Source organism: Triticum urartu, chromosome 1A (assembly GCF_056163025.1).
Source record: "Triticum urartu cultivar PI428250 chromosome 1A, HENAU_Tu73, whole genome shotgun sequence".
NCBI lineage: Eukaryota > Viridiplantae > Streptophyta > Magnoliopsida > Poales > Poaceae > Triticum > Triticum urartu.
The window spans coordinates 484,680,506-484,696,487 of record NC_141873.1 but is presented as its reverse complement, the minus strand read 5'-3'; the positions used below and the strand labels follow the sequence as shown (position 1 = coordinate 484,696,487).

The 15,982-nt window shown below is 48.9% G+C and overlaps 1 protein-coding gene and 1 pseudogene across 1 annotated transcript; one reads left to right on the top strand and one right to left on the bottom strand.

Annotated features, from left to right (window-relative positions):
- Positions 1-3,600: 3,600 nt before the first annotated feature.
- On the bottom strand, positions 3,601-4,620 carry LOC147991832 (uncharacterized; annotated as a pseudogene).
- Positions 4,621-5,357: 737 nt separating this feature from the next.
- On the top strand, positions 5,358-6,852 carry LOC125535935 (putative membrane-associated kinase regulator 4). Its single transcript, XM_048699008.2, has one exon. The coding sequence runs from the start codon at positions 5,502-5,504 to the stop codon at positions 6,699-6,701; it is 1,200 nt and encodes a 399-aa protein (XP_048554965.1). The 5' UTR covers positions 5,358-5,501; the 3' UTR covers positions 6,702-6,852.
- The last annotated feature ends 9,130 nt before the right edge of the window (positions 6,853-15,982 follow it).

The window sequence follows — 15,982 nt, the reverse complement described above, 5'->3', positions numbered from 1 at the left end:
GCTTTTAGCATCGCGAAGAGCTCAGGAATAGTTTTATTCATCCCTTGCATATTATAGTTCATCACGAAGCTTTTGTAGCTTGGTGGCAGTGATTGAAGAACTCTGTCAATGACACTATCAGCAGGAAGATTAACCCCCAGTTGAGTCAAGTGATTATGATACCCAGACATTTTGAGTATATGTTCACTGACAGAACTATTCTCCGCCATCTTGCAGCTATAGAACTTATTGGAGACTTCATATCTCTCAATCCGGGCATTTGCTTGAAATATTAACTTCAACTCCTGGAACATCTCATATGCTCCATGACGTTCAAAACGTCGTTGAAGACCCGGTTCTAAGCCGTAAAGCATGGCACACTGAACTATCGAGTAGTCATCAGCTTTGCTCTACCAGATGTTCATAACATCTGGTGTCGCTCCTGCAGCAGGCTTGGCACTTAGCGGTGCTTCCAGGACGTAATTCTTCTGTGCAGCAATGAGGATAATCCTCAAGTTACGGACCCAGTCCGTGTAATTGCTACCATCATCTTTCAACTTTGCTTTCTCAAGGAACATATTAAAATTCAACGGAACAACAACACGAGCCATCTATCTATAATCAAACATAGACAAGCAAGATACTATCAGGTACTAAGTTCATGATAAATTTAAGTTCAATTAATCATATTACCTAAGAACTCCCACTTAGAAAGATATCCCTCTAATCCTCTAAGTGATCACGTGATCCAAATCAACTAAACCATGTCCGATCATCACGTGAGATGGAGTAGTATTAATGGTGAACATCAATATGTTGATCATATCTACTATATGATTCACGTTCGACCTTTCGGTCTCCGTGTTTCGAGGCCATATCTGTTATATGCTAGGCTCGTCAAGTTAAACCTGAGTATTCCGCGTGTGCAACTGTTTTGCACCCGTTGTATTTGAACGTAGAGCCTATCACACCCGATCATCACGTGGTGTCTCAGCACGAAGAACTTTCGCAACGGTGCATACTCAGGGAGAACACTTATACTTTGATAATTTAGTGGGGGATCATCTTATAATGCTACCGTCAATCAAAGCAAGATAAGATGCATAAAAGATAAACATCACATACAATCAATATAAGTGATATGATATGGCCATCATCATCTTGTGCTTGTGATCTCCATCTCCGAAGCACCTTCATGATCACCATCGTCACCGGCGCGACACCTTGATCACCATCGTAGCATCGTTGTCGTCTCGCCAATCTTATGCTTCCACGACTATCGCTACCGCTTAGTGATAAAGTAAAGCATTACAGCGCAATTGCATTGCATACAATAAAGCGACAACCATATGGCTCCTGCCAGTTGCCGATAACTCGGTTACAAAACATGTCATCTCATACAATAAAATTTAGCATCATGTCTTGACCATATCACATCACAACATGCCCTGCAAAAACAAGTTAGACGTCCTCTACTTTGTTGTTGCAAGTTTTACGTGGCTGCTACGGGCTTAGCAAGAACCGTTCTTACATACGCATCAAAACCACAACGATAGTTTGTCAAGTTGGTGCTGTTTTAACCTTCGCAAGGACCGGGCATAGCCACACTTGGTTCAACTAAAATTGGAGAAACTGACACCCGCCAGCCACCTGTGTGCAAAGCACGTCGGTAGAACCAGTCTCGCGTAAGCGTACGCGTAATGTCGGTCCGGGCCGCTTCATCCAACAATACCGCCGAACCAAAGTATGACATGCTGGTAAGAAGTATGACTTATATCGCCCACAACTCACTTGTGTTCTACTCGTGCACAACATCAACGCATAAAACCTAGGCTCGGATGCCACTGTTGGGGAACGTAGTAATTTCAAAAAAATTCCTATGCACACGCAAGATCATGGTGATGCATAGCAACGAGAGGGGAGAGTGTTGTCTACGTACCCTCATAGACCAGCAACGGAAGTGTTGACACAACATAGAGGAAGTAGTCGTACGTCTTCCCGATCCGACCGATCCAAGTACCGAACGTACGGCACCTCCGAGTTCTGCACACGTTCAACTCGGTGACGTCCCTCGAGTTCCGATCCAACAAAACATTGAGGGAGAGTTTCGTCAGCACGACGGCGTGATGATGGTGATGATGTTCTACCGACGCAGGGCTTCGCCTAAGCATCGCTACGATATGACCGAGGTGGAATATGGTGGAAGGGGGCACCGCACACGGCTAAGGAACGATCACGAGAATCAACTTGTGTGTCATGGGGTGCCCCTTGCCTCAGTATATAAAGGAGGGAGAGGGGGAGGTGCGGCCGGCCCTATGGGTGCGCCTGGAGGAGTCCTACTCCAACCGGGAGTAGGACTCCTCCCTCTTGCCTTGTTGGAAAAGGAAGGAGGAAGGGAGAAAGAGGAAAGGGGGGCGCCGCCCCCCCTTCCTTGTCCTATTCGGACTAGGGGGGGAGGGGGCGCGCGGCCTGCCCTGGCCGGCCCTCCTCTTCTCCCTTATGGCCCATGTAGGCCCAATAACCCCCCCCCCCCCGGGGGGGGGTCCGGTAACCCCCCGGTACTCCGGTAAAATCCCGATTTTACCCGGAACGTTTCCGATATCCAAATATAGGCTTCCAATATATCAATCTTAATGTCTCGACCATTTTGAGACTCCTCGTCATGTCCGTGATCACATCCGGGACTCCGAACAACCTTCGGTACATCAAAACACAAAAAAAACCTAATTACGATCGTCACTGAACTTTAAGCGTGCGGACCCTACGGGTTCGAGAACTATGTAGACATGACCGAGACACGTCTCCGGTCAATAACCAATATAGGAACCTGGATGCTCATATTGGCTCCTACATATTCTACGAAGATCTTTATCGGTCAGACCGCATAACAACATACGTTGTTCCCTTTGTCATCTGTATGTTACTTGCCCGAGATTCGATCGTCGGTATCTCAATACCTAGTTCAATCTTGTTACCGGCAAGTCTCTTTACTCGTTCTGTAATACATCATCCTGCAACTAACTTATTAGTTGCAATGCTTGCAAGGCTTGAGTGATGTGCATTACCGAGAAGGCCCAGAGATACCTCTCCGACAATCGGAGTGACAAATCCTAATCTCGAAATACGCCAACCCAACAAGTACCTTCGGAGACACCTGTAGAGCACCTTTATAATAACCAGTTACGTTGTGACGTTTGGTAGCACACAAAGTGTTCCTCCGGTAAACGGGAGTTGCATAATCTCATAGTCATAGGAACTTGTATAAGTTATGAAGAAAGCAATAGCAACAAACTAAACGATCAAGTGCTAAGCTAACGGAATGGGTCAAGTCAATCACATCATTCTCCTAATGATGTGATCCCGTTAATCAAATGACAACTCATGTCTATGGTTAGGAAACATAACCATCTTTGATTAACGAGCTAGTCAAGTAGAGGCATACTAGTGACTCTCTGTTTTTGTCTATGTATTCACACATGTATTATGTTTCCGGTTAATACAATTCTAGCATGAATAATAAACATTTATCATGATATAAGGAAATAAATAATAACTTTATTATTGCCTCTAGGGCATATTTCCTTCAGGAACGCTGGTCGACATCCGACCATTCAAGCACTCTCACCTTGCCCTGCCCGCTGGAGTTTTCGCCTCCGCCCTTCCCCAGTTGATGATATCGAACGCAGATGCACTTGGGGGCGGCATCCTGGCTCTCTCCTCCGCATTGCTCTCGAAGTAGATTCTCCGGCCCAAATTGCTCAGGAGATAGTTGGCGTAATTCTGCACAACTTCAATGCATGCTTCCCGACGGACACGGCAGATACTTGGATCTGCCTCCATCTTTGCCTTCACTTCCTTCCACTCCTTCATGCTCTGCAACCAAGCCATGACATCGTCAAGGATCCGCTCTACCCTCTCGTGCCACCGCTTTGCCCTCGTGGCCTCTAGGACCTCATCTGAGACAGATCCCACCGGCTATAGCAGCTCAGGGAAGGTCTCGTACATGTACGGGAGCGGCATCTCTAACGGAATGTGCTGGAGAGGAGTGGGAGGAGCAGGCGGTGATGGAGTCGGCGGTGCTTGCTCCAAGCTTTCGTACCTAAACATATAGATTCATCACACAATGGTTAATCACCTTGAAAAAAAAATTCTAAACCTAGGGTTCATCATGTGGTCAAATGCATCATACCATATCATATTTCTCCAACCACATCCAACATGCATCATATCTCCAATATTCATCATATCATAAAAAAATTTAACACAAAAAATTATGAACTAGGTTCATCTTGAGGGTTCAACATTTGTTCTCCAACTATATCCACTACTTGCATCATAGCATATCAACATGCATCATCATATCACAATAAATTCCTCCAACATGCATCATACCAAAAAAACCCTCCAAAAATAATATGAACTAGGGGTCATCTTCACATAACCATACCAACTAGTGACTGGAGTTCATATCTAACACTATAACATCTAGAATCAACCTAAATCAATCCTAGGGTTCAAAATAATTAAATCTAGTGCAAAAAGGGGAGTGATTTGAATCAAATAATGCGACGAATCAGAAGCTATTTGACTAAAACTAATTGAAGGGATCGAAGGAGCTTACTTTGCCTTCTTCGGGGCCATCTCGATCCGCAAAAACGGTGAACAAACGACGAAGATCAGAGGGGGGAGTGGAGGAGATGAGAGAGGGGGCGAGAGGAAGAATTCCTCTGTTCTTAGGGCGGCTGGTTGGGGGGAGAAGGGGGAGGGGTGGGGCGTCCCACGGCTTATAACTGCCCTAAACCCTACCGCCAGGGTCCATGGCGGTAGGGTCGGACAGCCTACCGCCAGGACCAGCGGCGGTAGGGTGGGACGGAGACCGTTAATGCTGTTGACGTGGATAAGTATCTTACCGCCGCAGGTTCTGGCGGTAGGCTGTCTAACCCTACCGCCAGAACCACTTGCGGTAGGCTATCTTACCGTACCGCCAGAACCACTTGCGGTAGGAAAAAGGATCAGATCCCGAATTTTTTTTCAACAGGGGTCAGATCCTGAATTTCTATGCGAAAAGGGTCAAAACATGAAATTTAGCCTCGACTGGTACAAGATGGCTAGATGGACTAGGATAGATAGCCCGATAGCCATGCATGTAAAGAAGAGAAGCGTGGAGGAGCGGAGAGAGGGGCGGGCGGAAGGCGAAAGCAAAAGAAAAGAGGAGCCCTAATCGAGTAATCAGTCGCTAGTGGCGGTACTTGTCCGACCGCCAAAGCCGATTTTCCCTCGAGGGAAAAGAGCAACGCAACGCATGGACGTGGAGGGGGGGCAGCACGACACGAATAAAGCCAGAGTCCGAGCAGTGCGTGCTCGCTAGAGCGAGACAGACAGTGAGCAAACAAAGCACCAGCGGGACGTACGCGCAGGATGCAAACAAGACTCAGATCATGCGGACAGCAATGGTAGTTTAGCTTGCTGGGTAGCCCCCACCTCCCCCGGGACAAAGCTCGGGTATAAGAGCGCCCCCGCCCATGGTTGCCACTGCCATTTCTGCCCGTCCGTCCCAGCGAGCGTCGAGAAGCAGCGCAGCGAAGCGAGGCAAAGACACCAGTGAGGTTACTACAACGATGGCGAGCAGGCGAGGGGAGGAGGTCTACGGGGATGGGATGGAGGAGGAGTACATCGACATGGACCTGAGCCCCCCGGCGGCGGGGAGGGAGTTCGAGTTCCACTTCCACATGTCCGCGCCGCTGGACAGGTCGGGGCAGCCGCCGCTGGCGTCCCCGGCCGACGAGCTCTTCTACAAGGGCAAGCTGCTCCCGCTGCACATGCCGCCACGCGTCCAGATGGTCGAGGAGCTCCTCCTCGACGGCGCCGTCCGGGGCAGGGCCGGCCCGCGGCTCGGCGGCCTCGCCGTCAGCACCGCCCCCGCCACGCCCTGCGAGCGCTCCCGCGGCGTGTCGCCGGCCAACTCGTGCTTCGTCAGCGGGGAGCTCAACGTGGAGGAGTTCTTCCGGGAGTACGCGGCCGGCATGGCTCTCGCCGACGACGACGACGCCGCATCGGCGGCCGGCGGCGAGAAGAAGCCCTGGTCCCGGAGGCTCCGGTTCGTCCGGCAGCTCAACCTCGGCCGCCAGCTCAAGGCCTCCAAGGCCTACCTCAAGACCATGTTCGCCGGGAAGCAAGCGGGAGCCGGCGGCGACGACAAGCACGGGTTGGGCGGAAAGGACCTCTCCGGCCATGGCCACCACCCCCGGGCGTGGAGGAAGAACCCGTTCGGACACATGAGAAGCAACAGGTGCATCACCGAGCAGAGCAGCGGCGGCGGCGGCCGCGCCGGGCACCGGAGGTCCTTCTCCAGCGTCGTCGTCCGGTACTCCTCATCCAACAAGACGTCCCCCGCGCCGGCGCCTCCAGCGTCGTCCTCGTCCTGCTCCTCGACATCCTCCTCGTCCAAGTCCTCCACCTCGTCGTCGGTCCGGTGCTCGAGCGACTCCGACGGCGGCGCGGGGGCGGGGGCGCCGGCGCTGAGGAGGAGCAGCAGCGCGAGCTCGGAGGCCGAGAACCCCATCCAGGGGCTCATCGCCTACTGCAAGAAGTCCCAGCAGCTGGCGTCGGTGCGGAAGAGCGCCAGCGACGCCGGGTTCCGGTTCCTGTCGTCGTCGGCGGCCTCCAAGGTCGCCGCCGAGTCCGAGGGCCTGGACGAGCTCATCGAGATCTGCAGCGGATGATCGTCGCCCCTGTCGGTGCCGTGATGAACGTCGAATGTGTACAATGGTGTATGAAATGATGCATTCCGGAAATTTTGTGGCGCTGAAACTTGTGTTGGTGTCACGATGCTGTTGCTCAAATCAACTGACTCTGAATTACTACACTAAACCACATCTGATTAGTACGGGTAGATTCTTTTTCTGACTCTTAAATTTTGCCTTGCAGTATGGTAACCAGTAGACAGTATTTGGTTAGTGCAAGTGCAAGACAAGAAGCATATGCTGCAGCTTAAAAATAAGAGAATGAGACCTAAGAGGAGATCACAAAGTCAAGCGCATAATTTCATATATTTGCAGTCGGCACGTAGCAGTCGTTCCTTCCCCGGAAGTCTTACGAGTGTGAAAATGACCTCCATATCATTCCCCACCGCCTGCATTTCTTCAGAGATTACGGACTGTAAATTCATCTTAGCGCCGTGGCACGAAGATATGACAGGCCAAAGCAAAGATCGCGCGCTTTTCACAGAATCATTTGAAGGTACGATCAAAGATACTACTGTACTACTCCTACTAGCAAGACATGAATATACCATCAATCCACCATCATGCAGCTGCAGCCTGACAAGGGCATCATAGGCAGGGCCAAGTGAAGCCTGATTCCTCTCTGACACTTTGATTTCATGCCATTAGTTAATCTGGATCCTATGTACATAAGTATACACCATGCATGCATGTGCTCGAAAGCAAAACAATACACTACTAGAGGAGAGCATCTTGTTTCAAGGAGAGGCCGAGCTCCAGTGGCCGACACACAAAACTTGCTCGACTTAATCCCACTACATGAGTATATGTATTAGTGGTTGCAAATACCAATATCATGCTCGTGTTTAAAGCTAAGCACAATCAACTAATCAAGGAAACAAGCATGGACAATGGAGGAGGCACGCAGAGCTTTTTGTTTCCATCAATGGCTGTCTCGTCCATGTCCGAGCCGCCATGGTAGGCATGCAGGGAAACATGGCGCGTAAACAAGGGCATGCTGATTGATACGGTGGCTCCACGCATTGGAAGTGGATTAGCACCTTTCCACATGAACGCTTGTATGTGAGGGCCACTCTTGTTTCCATTGTTCCTTGAGAGGCAACATGGGCAATGTAGTTAACTGCTCAGCAATTTTGTTAAGTATTTTAAGTATTGCTCAGCATGGAGGGATAATGAAATGAAAGAAAATTTTGAAGTTAGTGGCCCAACTTTCTTTTGAAGTTAACAATTGCTCAACGTAGAAGGGTAATGAGATAAATAAGAACAGTAAGGTAGTGGGCCAAAGTTACTTACTACTTAAACCGGTTCAGCTGATGAACATGAACTAAGTGCTTTCATACCATTGTTAGATATTGACATAGTTTTTAAAGATAGTATAGTTGAATAGCACAAGTGGAATGCAGAAAACAGGGACCGGATTGGCATATTTTACTCGTGCTAAGCTGCAATTCAACAGACAAGATCAGCTAGCCCACATCACAGCTGCCAGATAAAAACCAAGTCTTCCTCAAGACTGCAACGCAAGGTGGGCAGATATTCTCAAAGCTTGGCTTAAGCAACACATGATGCTGAAACTAGACCAGAATAGTTAAATAAAATGCAAATCCGCACCACATCAGGCTGCCAATGATGCCGCATAAAGAGCACTGCATATGCTTGTCACCATCTTAGCTGCATTAAATCAGATCAGCAGGATCCCACTCGGCGATAAAATAACAACCCTGCTCCGTCGCTTTGAGTGCGGGGATGCCGTAAAGAAATTGCGAAGAACACTAATTCTTTTCAAAAGATAAGTATGTAGCCAATACCAATACCAAGCTCATCTTTTCAGTAAATAATAATACCAATATCATGCTCATCTTTAAAGCTAAGCAGCATCAGGGAAACAAGCATGGACTCCATTGTTTGAGCAGCAAAATGGAACTGAAAGCAAAGGAGACAATGGATGGAGGCACACAGAGCTTTCTGTTCCCATCAATGGCTGTCTCATGCATGTCTGAGTCGCGTAAACATGGCGCGTAAACAAGGGTATTCTGATCGATAAGGCTCCACGCATTGGAATTGGATTAGTAGTAGTAGTACCTTTCTACACGGGCCACTCTTGTTTATTTGTTCATCCTTTGTAGTGCATGTGAGCAATTGCTCGGCATTTCCTTTCTCTTTGCGGATTAACAATTGCTCGACATGGAAGGGCGAGATATCTCGAAGGATAATGAAATGAAAGGAGGACTGAGAGCTGGTGGGCCAAAATTCTTTGCTACTTAAACCTGCTAAGCTAATGAACTAAGGTTAAATACCATTGGTGGATGTTGACACAGTAGTTTAAGACAGAAATATTAGCAGTTGAATAGCACAAGTGCAATGCAGAAAACAGGGGCCATATTCCATAATTTTTTACTCGTGCTTAGGGTTAGGGTCATGGACTGAAAGCTGCAATGCAACAGATATAAGCTAGATCAGCTCAGCTAGCCCACCACACCGCAACTGTCTGATGAACACCAAGACTCTCCAAGACGGTAACCACGTATGACTTATGTATATATTCCAATGGAAAAAATAGCGTGTTATGACAAAATAATGTGTTCCCTAATATATGCTATTAGCGAGACACTGTACACTTATTTATTTAGTGAGGCATTCCTCGAAACGCTATATCACGCTATTTTTTGCTTGATATATTCTCTCCCCTTTGGAGTAAAGCATGGCATGATGGTGAAACAAGACCAGAAAAATTCGACGAAAATACAGAATGAATTGAGCACATCAAGCTGCTAATGATTTCACATAAAGGGCACCACCGAATGCTTGTCATTAGGCGATAAAAAAGCAACTCCATCTCAATCATTGATGTAGTGAGCCGCAACTCCATATGCAATCACTCGAACAGTCCCGGTACACTTCACACAACACTTGCACTGATTTCTCCAACAATTGCGTTTTTTTCTCGGCTGGAACCAAGGATCATGCCTCTCCATTGCTTACGCAAAAATTGCCGCCTAAAATGCTTCTCGGGATGCACTGGGTTCGGCACAAAATAAACATTGAAAAGTTTGGCACCACCATTTTCCCCAACTCAATTCATGCGAATGCAGCCGAACTGAGAATCACGTTGCAGTCCCCTCCCATCTCCCATCTCCCTCTCAAATGATCATGGGCACTACCACTCGAGATCATCATCATCTTCTTCCTCTTCCAATGAGAAGTCGTCGAAAAACGTTTCCCACCGCCTCTTCATCTACACAATGCAAAAGTCCAATAACCAATTACGCGCGTAAATGACAAAAAAACGAGAAAAGGAAAAAAAATACCCCAGGGCAATTTGTCGAACACCTTGAGAGCAGAAAAAGGTGACTCCCACACTGGCGCGGCTGTCGAAGATGAAGATGAGCAGAGGGAGGATTAACAATCAATTGCTCAACCTTTTTTGTTCCTTTTGAGATTAACAATCGCTCAGCATAGAAGGACAAGAGATCTCGAAGGATAATCAAATGAAATGAAAAAACCGAAAGCCACTGGGCCAAAATTGCTTGCTACTTAACCTGTTCAGCTAATGAACTAATGCTTGAACACCATTGTTGGATGTTGACACAGTAGTTAAAAACGAAGACATCAGCAGTTGAATAGCACAAGTGCCATGCGGAAAACAAGGGCCAGAATCCATATTTTACTTGCGCTTAGGGCCATGAACTACTGAAAGCTGCATTGTTTTCTCTCAATCTTTTGAGGCATGAACTGAAAGCTGCACCGCAACAAACAAGCAAGATCAGCTAGCCCGCCACATCACACAGCCGTGAACCGTCTGACGAAAACCAAAACTCTCCAGGACGGCAACCAGGTAGGTATATATGATTATATTCTCTCCTCCCCTTTGGCCTAAAGCATGGCATGATGGTGAAACCACACCAGAAAAATTCGATGAAATGCAATTGAAATTGTGCACGTCAGGGAGGCTGCTAATGATTTCGGATAAAGAGTGTCACCGTCTGGGCTGCCCTGAATCGGATCAGCGGCAGGATCCCACTGGGCGATAAAAAACAGCTCGTCGCTTTAAGCGCGGAGATCTCGTAAAGAAATTGCCTGGAAAACTAGCGATTCTTCAGCTGAAGCGCACGCCAAATCGCCATCGCGGAAAAGAAAATTTAAGGCGGAACTGACGCTCCTGAGCAAGCAATCCACGGTGGGGTTGACAGGGCATGAAGCACGCGTTAGTTTATGCTAAGGATCGTATTCCTTCCACAAAGCAGGCAGGCACCCAGAATTAGCCAAAGTATTTGTTGTTTATTTAGCAAATGGGGTATGTTCTTCCTCGTTTTACTGGCCTGGATGAACAAAAGTTTATTCCAGTGCTGCCGCCCTAGGCTGGACGACGGCAGTGACATCCAGTAGAGCTAGATCCTATCGGGATTCAGGGTCATGGGCTTGGGTGATGGCCAGATAAGGGCACCTTCAAGCCGGACCGTAAGTCTCTCCCAACCGTTCGATCCGCGGAAGCCATCTAATGCCGATCTCTGTGAGGCGGTCTGGACACATTTCTCTCGCAAATCAGAGACAAACATGCAGAGATTTGGGGGAGTTCGGACTGATCCCAAGCTCGCTCCTGACCGCCCTGGCTCACCAAATACCCCTCCACCCTCACGCGGGCGCTCCCCCCTCCGCTCCAGCTGCCCGCATTCATGCCACTCTACCATTGAAGACGCCTCCATCATTGAAGTGGCTGATCGGCCAAGGGCGCCGCTCGCAACGCGTCTGCGCTGTCCGTGCCTGTTCAATGCCGGAGACGTGTGATTGGACGGGACGGGATGGATATCTACCACGCCCATTCCATGTAGCTGTCCGTCCGTCTGCCGCCATTAAGCAGGCTCGTCGGTCGAGAAACCCACTCGGACGCCGCACATTGATGCCTCCGGATGCCTTGCCTCATCGGAATCCGCTATATAAAGGCGGTCACACCCGACTAACTTCACACCACACCACAAGCCCCTCCACATCCTCCTCCTCCCTTGCACTGCATTCCGCCATGACCGCCAGCGGGAAAGCATTGTGGGATATTTTGTCGCTGCAGATGAAGCACGCAGTGGCCGCCCTTGCCGCCGCTTGGCATAGCCCCCATGCCAGGCGGATCGAGGCCGGCTTGCCGGCCAGCTCACCCGAGGTCTTTGATGACGAGGAAGACACCACGATGGAGACTGGCTCGCGACTCCGCCCCGGCTCCCGCGACTCCGCCCCGGCTCCCGCACCTCCTGTGGACGCCGGCTTCACCATGGAGCAGGCGCATGCACAGTTCAACGCCGCCATGGTGGAGGTGCAGCCTGCACTGGCGCCTTTGTCGGCGTTCCAGCAGGCGTAAGAGGAACATCGGTACAACCTGTTCCTCCTGGAGCAACACCGGCTGGCGGAAGGCCAGATCTATGACGAGTGCGCGAGCAAGGAGGCCGTGGCGGCCATGGCTGAGGTGAACCCAAATTTCGTCGTGGAGCAGCGTGACATCTATGATGCCGTCCACGCTTAAGCCGCCGCTCGCCAGGAAGCGGCAGCTGTGGAGGCGCAGCTGTAGGCGATCGCGGAGGAGAACATCGCCAGCTGCGCCTCCTATGCGTCGTCGATGAACCATCAGCCGGTTCGGTGGGGCGACGACAACCAAGGTGCCACCATTCCCCTCGTGGACCTCACGTCCACCGGCGACAGACAAGGCACAGACTCCTCCGAGGATGAGTAGGCCACGGGAGGCGGCGGAGCCTGGTGTCCCATGTGGGCCAGTCTGTCTCTCATGTTCTACTATTTCTCGTCGGAGACCACACCTTCACTTCATCGATCTTATCGCCGGTGCTCATGGAGACGGCGGAAGGAGGACGACACGGGCTTGGATGCCGGGCGCCGCCGCCATAGGATAGGTTTAGGGGTGGGTCATTTTTTGTTCCAATGTTTGAAATGTAGTTAAATCCGCCGTGTTTGTATGAAATCCGTCATGTTTGTATGAAATCCGGCCGTGTTTGCATGAATTTCATTCGGTTTGTTGAAAAAGAGTTTGAAATGTATGCGGCTAGAGTTGGATGTCGACCTCCCGCATCCATGTCCGCGGACTGGTCCCCCCTGTCCGCGAACGGATGTAGGAGGAGATTTGCGGGTTGCTGTTGCAGATGAGTAAACTTCAATAGTACAAGAGAGAATAGTATTAGTATCACAATTTCTTGTAAGACCTGCATCTCCAACACAGACCCTCAAACCTCTCGCATCCTTTTGTATCAAGCGGTTCAGATCCTGCAAGCCATCCAACGGCGTCCCGAATCAGTCCATGGACCAGTTGAGTTTTGATTTTATGCAAACCGGAACCAAATCAGGGGATGCTTTGTGGGAGTTCAGACACCAATCACGTAGGACTCCAACACCCCCGGCCTACCAAAAACTAAGGCAGAGCCCAAGCATTTGGAGTCATTATTGACACTGAGGCTACCCTTCACCTACTCTCTGATACTCCGAGGGCATCCTTTACTAAAGAAAACTAATGATTTATCTTTATTAATTATCTCACCTAAAGCATCACAGTAATATACAACAAGTGTGATACCTCTTCCGCACCTTCTCTACTTTACTTTAAAGGACAATAGGCTATCATCTATAAAAAGTAAGTGATTCAACGGTGATGCCATATGAGCCATTGTGATGCCACCGAGTTGTGATGACTGGTTATTAGCTTTATGGAGCCATGAAAGCCCCTGCTACCAATAAGAAAGAGATAGGGTGAAAGAGGTTCTCCTTGGCGGATTCCTCTTGAGGGTTTAATTTTTTTTGAGTTTCCATTGAACATCATTGAGAAGAAACCGAGCTTAGAATGTCCATGACAATTGAGACCCATTGATTTGCAAAACCCAATTTTTGCGCAATGGCCAGCAAGTAAGCCCACTCAATTCTGCCATAGTCCTTCATCATATGAAGCTTTAGGGCATCTCCAACGGTGACCCTCAAACCGACCGCAATTGTCCGCCGGACCGCGTGGTTCAGACGTGTTTTGCCATCCAACACGGGCCTATATCAGTCCGTAGGGCGGTCCGGACGCACTTTACCCCACAAACCAGAGACAAATGTGTGTGTGTGTGGGGGGGGGGGGAGGGGGCTTTGCGGGCATCCGGGCAGCACCCACACCCGCTTCTGACCACACTGGCCCACCCAAACTGACGGCGAACATTGCATGAAAAAATCCTACAGAACACCAAAGATCTATTCTATGGAGATGCTAGCAATGAGAGGGGAGTGTCTACATACCTTGTAGACTGAAAGTGTTAACGATCAAAAGAGCGTGGTTGGTGTAGTCGTACTCCCTTCGCAATCCAATCCAATCCAGCGCCGGACGGACGACACCTCCGAGATGTGCACACGTATGGCTCGGTGACATCTCCGCCTTCTTGATGCCGCAAGGGAGGGTAGAGGTTGATGGGATCTAGGCCAGCGCAAAAACATGGTGGTGGTGACGACAACGAAAAACCGACAGGGCTTCGCCAAGCGCTACGCGGAGGAGGAGTAACAGGAGGGATATGCGCCAAGGGGTGGAAGGGCCACTGCCCCAGCGCCTCCCCACCTTTATATAGGCATGGGGGGGGGCGCTGGTGGCTTGAGCTCCAAGCCCCTAGGGCCAAAGGCCAAGGGGGGAGGAAGGAAATCCCTCCTTTCCTTCCCCACAGATCGCAATCCCCCCTTTTGAGGGATCTTGACCTTATCCCTTCTAGATATGATCATATTCCTTTTAGGGAGGATCTTGGTGCGCCTGGACCAAGGTGTGGGGCCTTGACCCACCACCCATGTTCATGTGGGTCCCTTCATGCAGGTGGGCCTCACTCTAGAACCTTCTAGAACCTTCACGGTACACCGCTAGTAAATTCACGAACTTTTCCGGAACCCTGAAAACCCCTTTTCATATATAAATCTTTACCTTCAGACCATTTAGGAGATCCTCGTGATGTCTCAGATCCCATCCGGGACTCCGAACTACCTTCTAACTTACCACTATTAATATCCCAATACTACCCTAGCATTACCGAATGTTAAGTGTGTGACCATACGGGTTCGAGAACATGAAGACATGACCAAGACACCTCTCCGGTGAATAATCAATAGCAGGACCTGGATGCCCATATTGACTCCCACATATTCAATGAAGATCTTTATCGGTTAACCATGATGTCGAGGATTCAGTTAATCCCGTTGTCCGGCGATATGTTAGTTGCCCGAGATCCGATCGTCGGTATCTCCATACCTAGTTCAATATCATTATCGGCAAGTCTCTTTACTCGTTCCGTAATACAAGTTCCCGTGACTAAACTCATTAGTCACATGCTTGCAAGATATTCACGATGTTGTATTACCGAGAGGGCCTAGAGATATCTCTCCGTCACACGGAGCGAAAAATCCCAGTCTCGATCCATGCAACCTAACAAATACTTCCCGAGATACTTGAAGAGCACCTTTATGATCACCCAGTTATGAATTAACGTTTGATATCCCACAAAGTATTGTTCCCGCATTCAGGAGCGGCATGATGGTCTAAGGAACAGATACTTGAGATTAGGAAAGTTATGGAAAATTGAACTTAGTGGCACGATCAGATGCTAAGCTTACGGTTGGGTCTGTCCATTACATCATTCTCCTAATGATGTGATCCCGTTATTAAATGACAACTCATGTCTATGGTTAGGAAACCTTAACCATCTTTAATCAATGAGCTAGTCTAGTAGAGGCTCACTAGGGACGCGGTATTCGTTTATGTATCCACACATGTATTTAAGCTTCCGGTCAATATGATTATAGCATGGATAATAAAAATTTATCATGAACAAGGAAATGCGATAATAACATCTTTAGTCTTGCCTCTAGGGCATATTTCCAACAGTCTCCCACTTGTACTAGAGTCAATAATCTAGTTTACGTAGTTAATTATGAATCTAACATCCATCGAGTTCTGGTGCTGATCATGTTTTACTTGTGGAAGAGGTTTAGTCAATGGGTCTGCCACATTTAGATCCATATGTACTTTGAAAGTCTCTATGTCACATGTAGTTGTTGCTACCACACTCTCCTTGGAGCTACTCCAACTGACTGCTCCACCATTCAAAATAAATATGTATCCAGTTGAGACTCTGAGTCATCCAGATCAGTGTCGAAGCTGGCATCGACGTAACCATTTATGACGATCTCTTCTTCACCTCCATAAACGAGAAACATTTCCTTAGTCCTCTTTAGATACTTAATGATATTTTTTACCGTTGTCC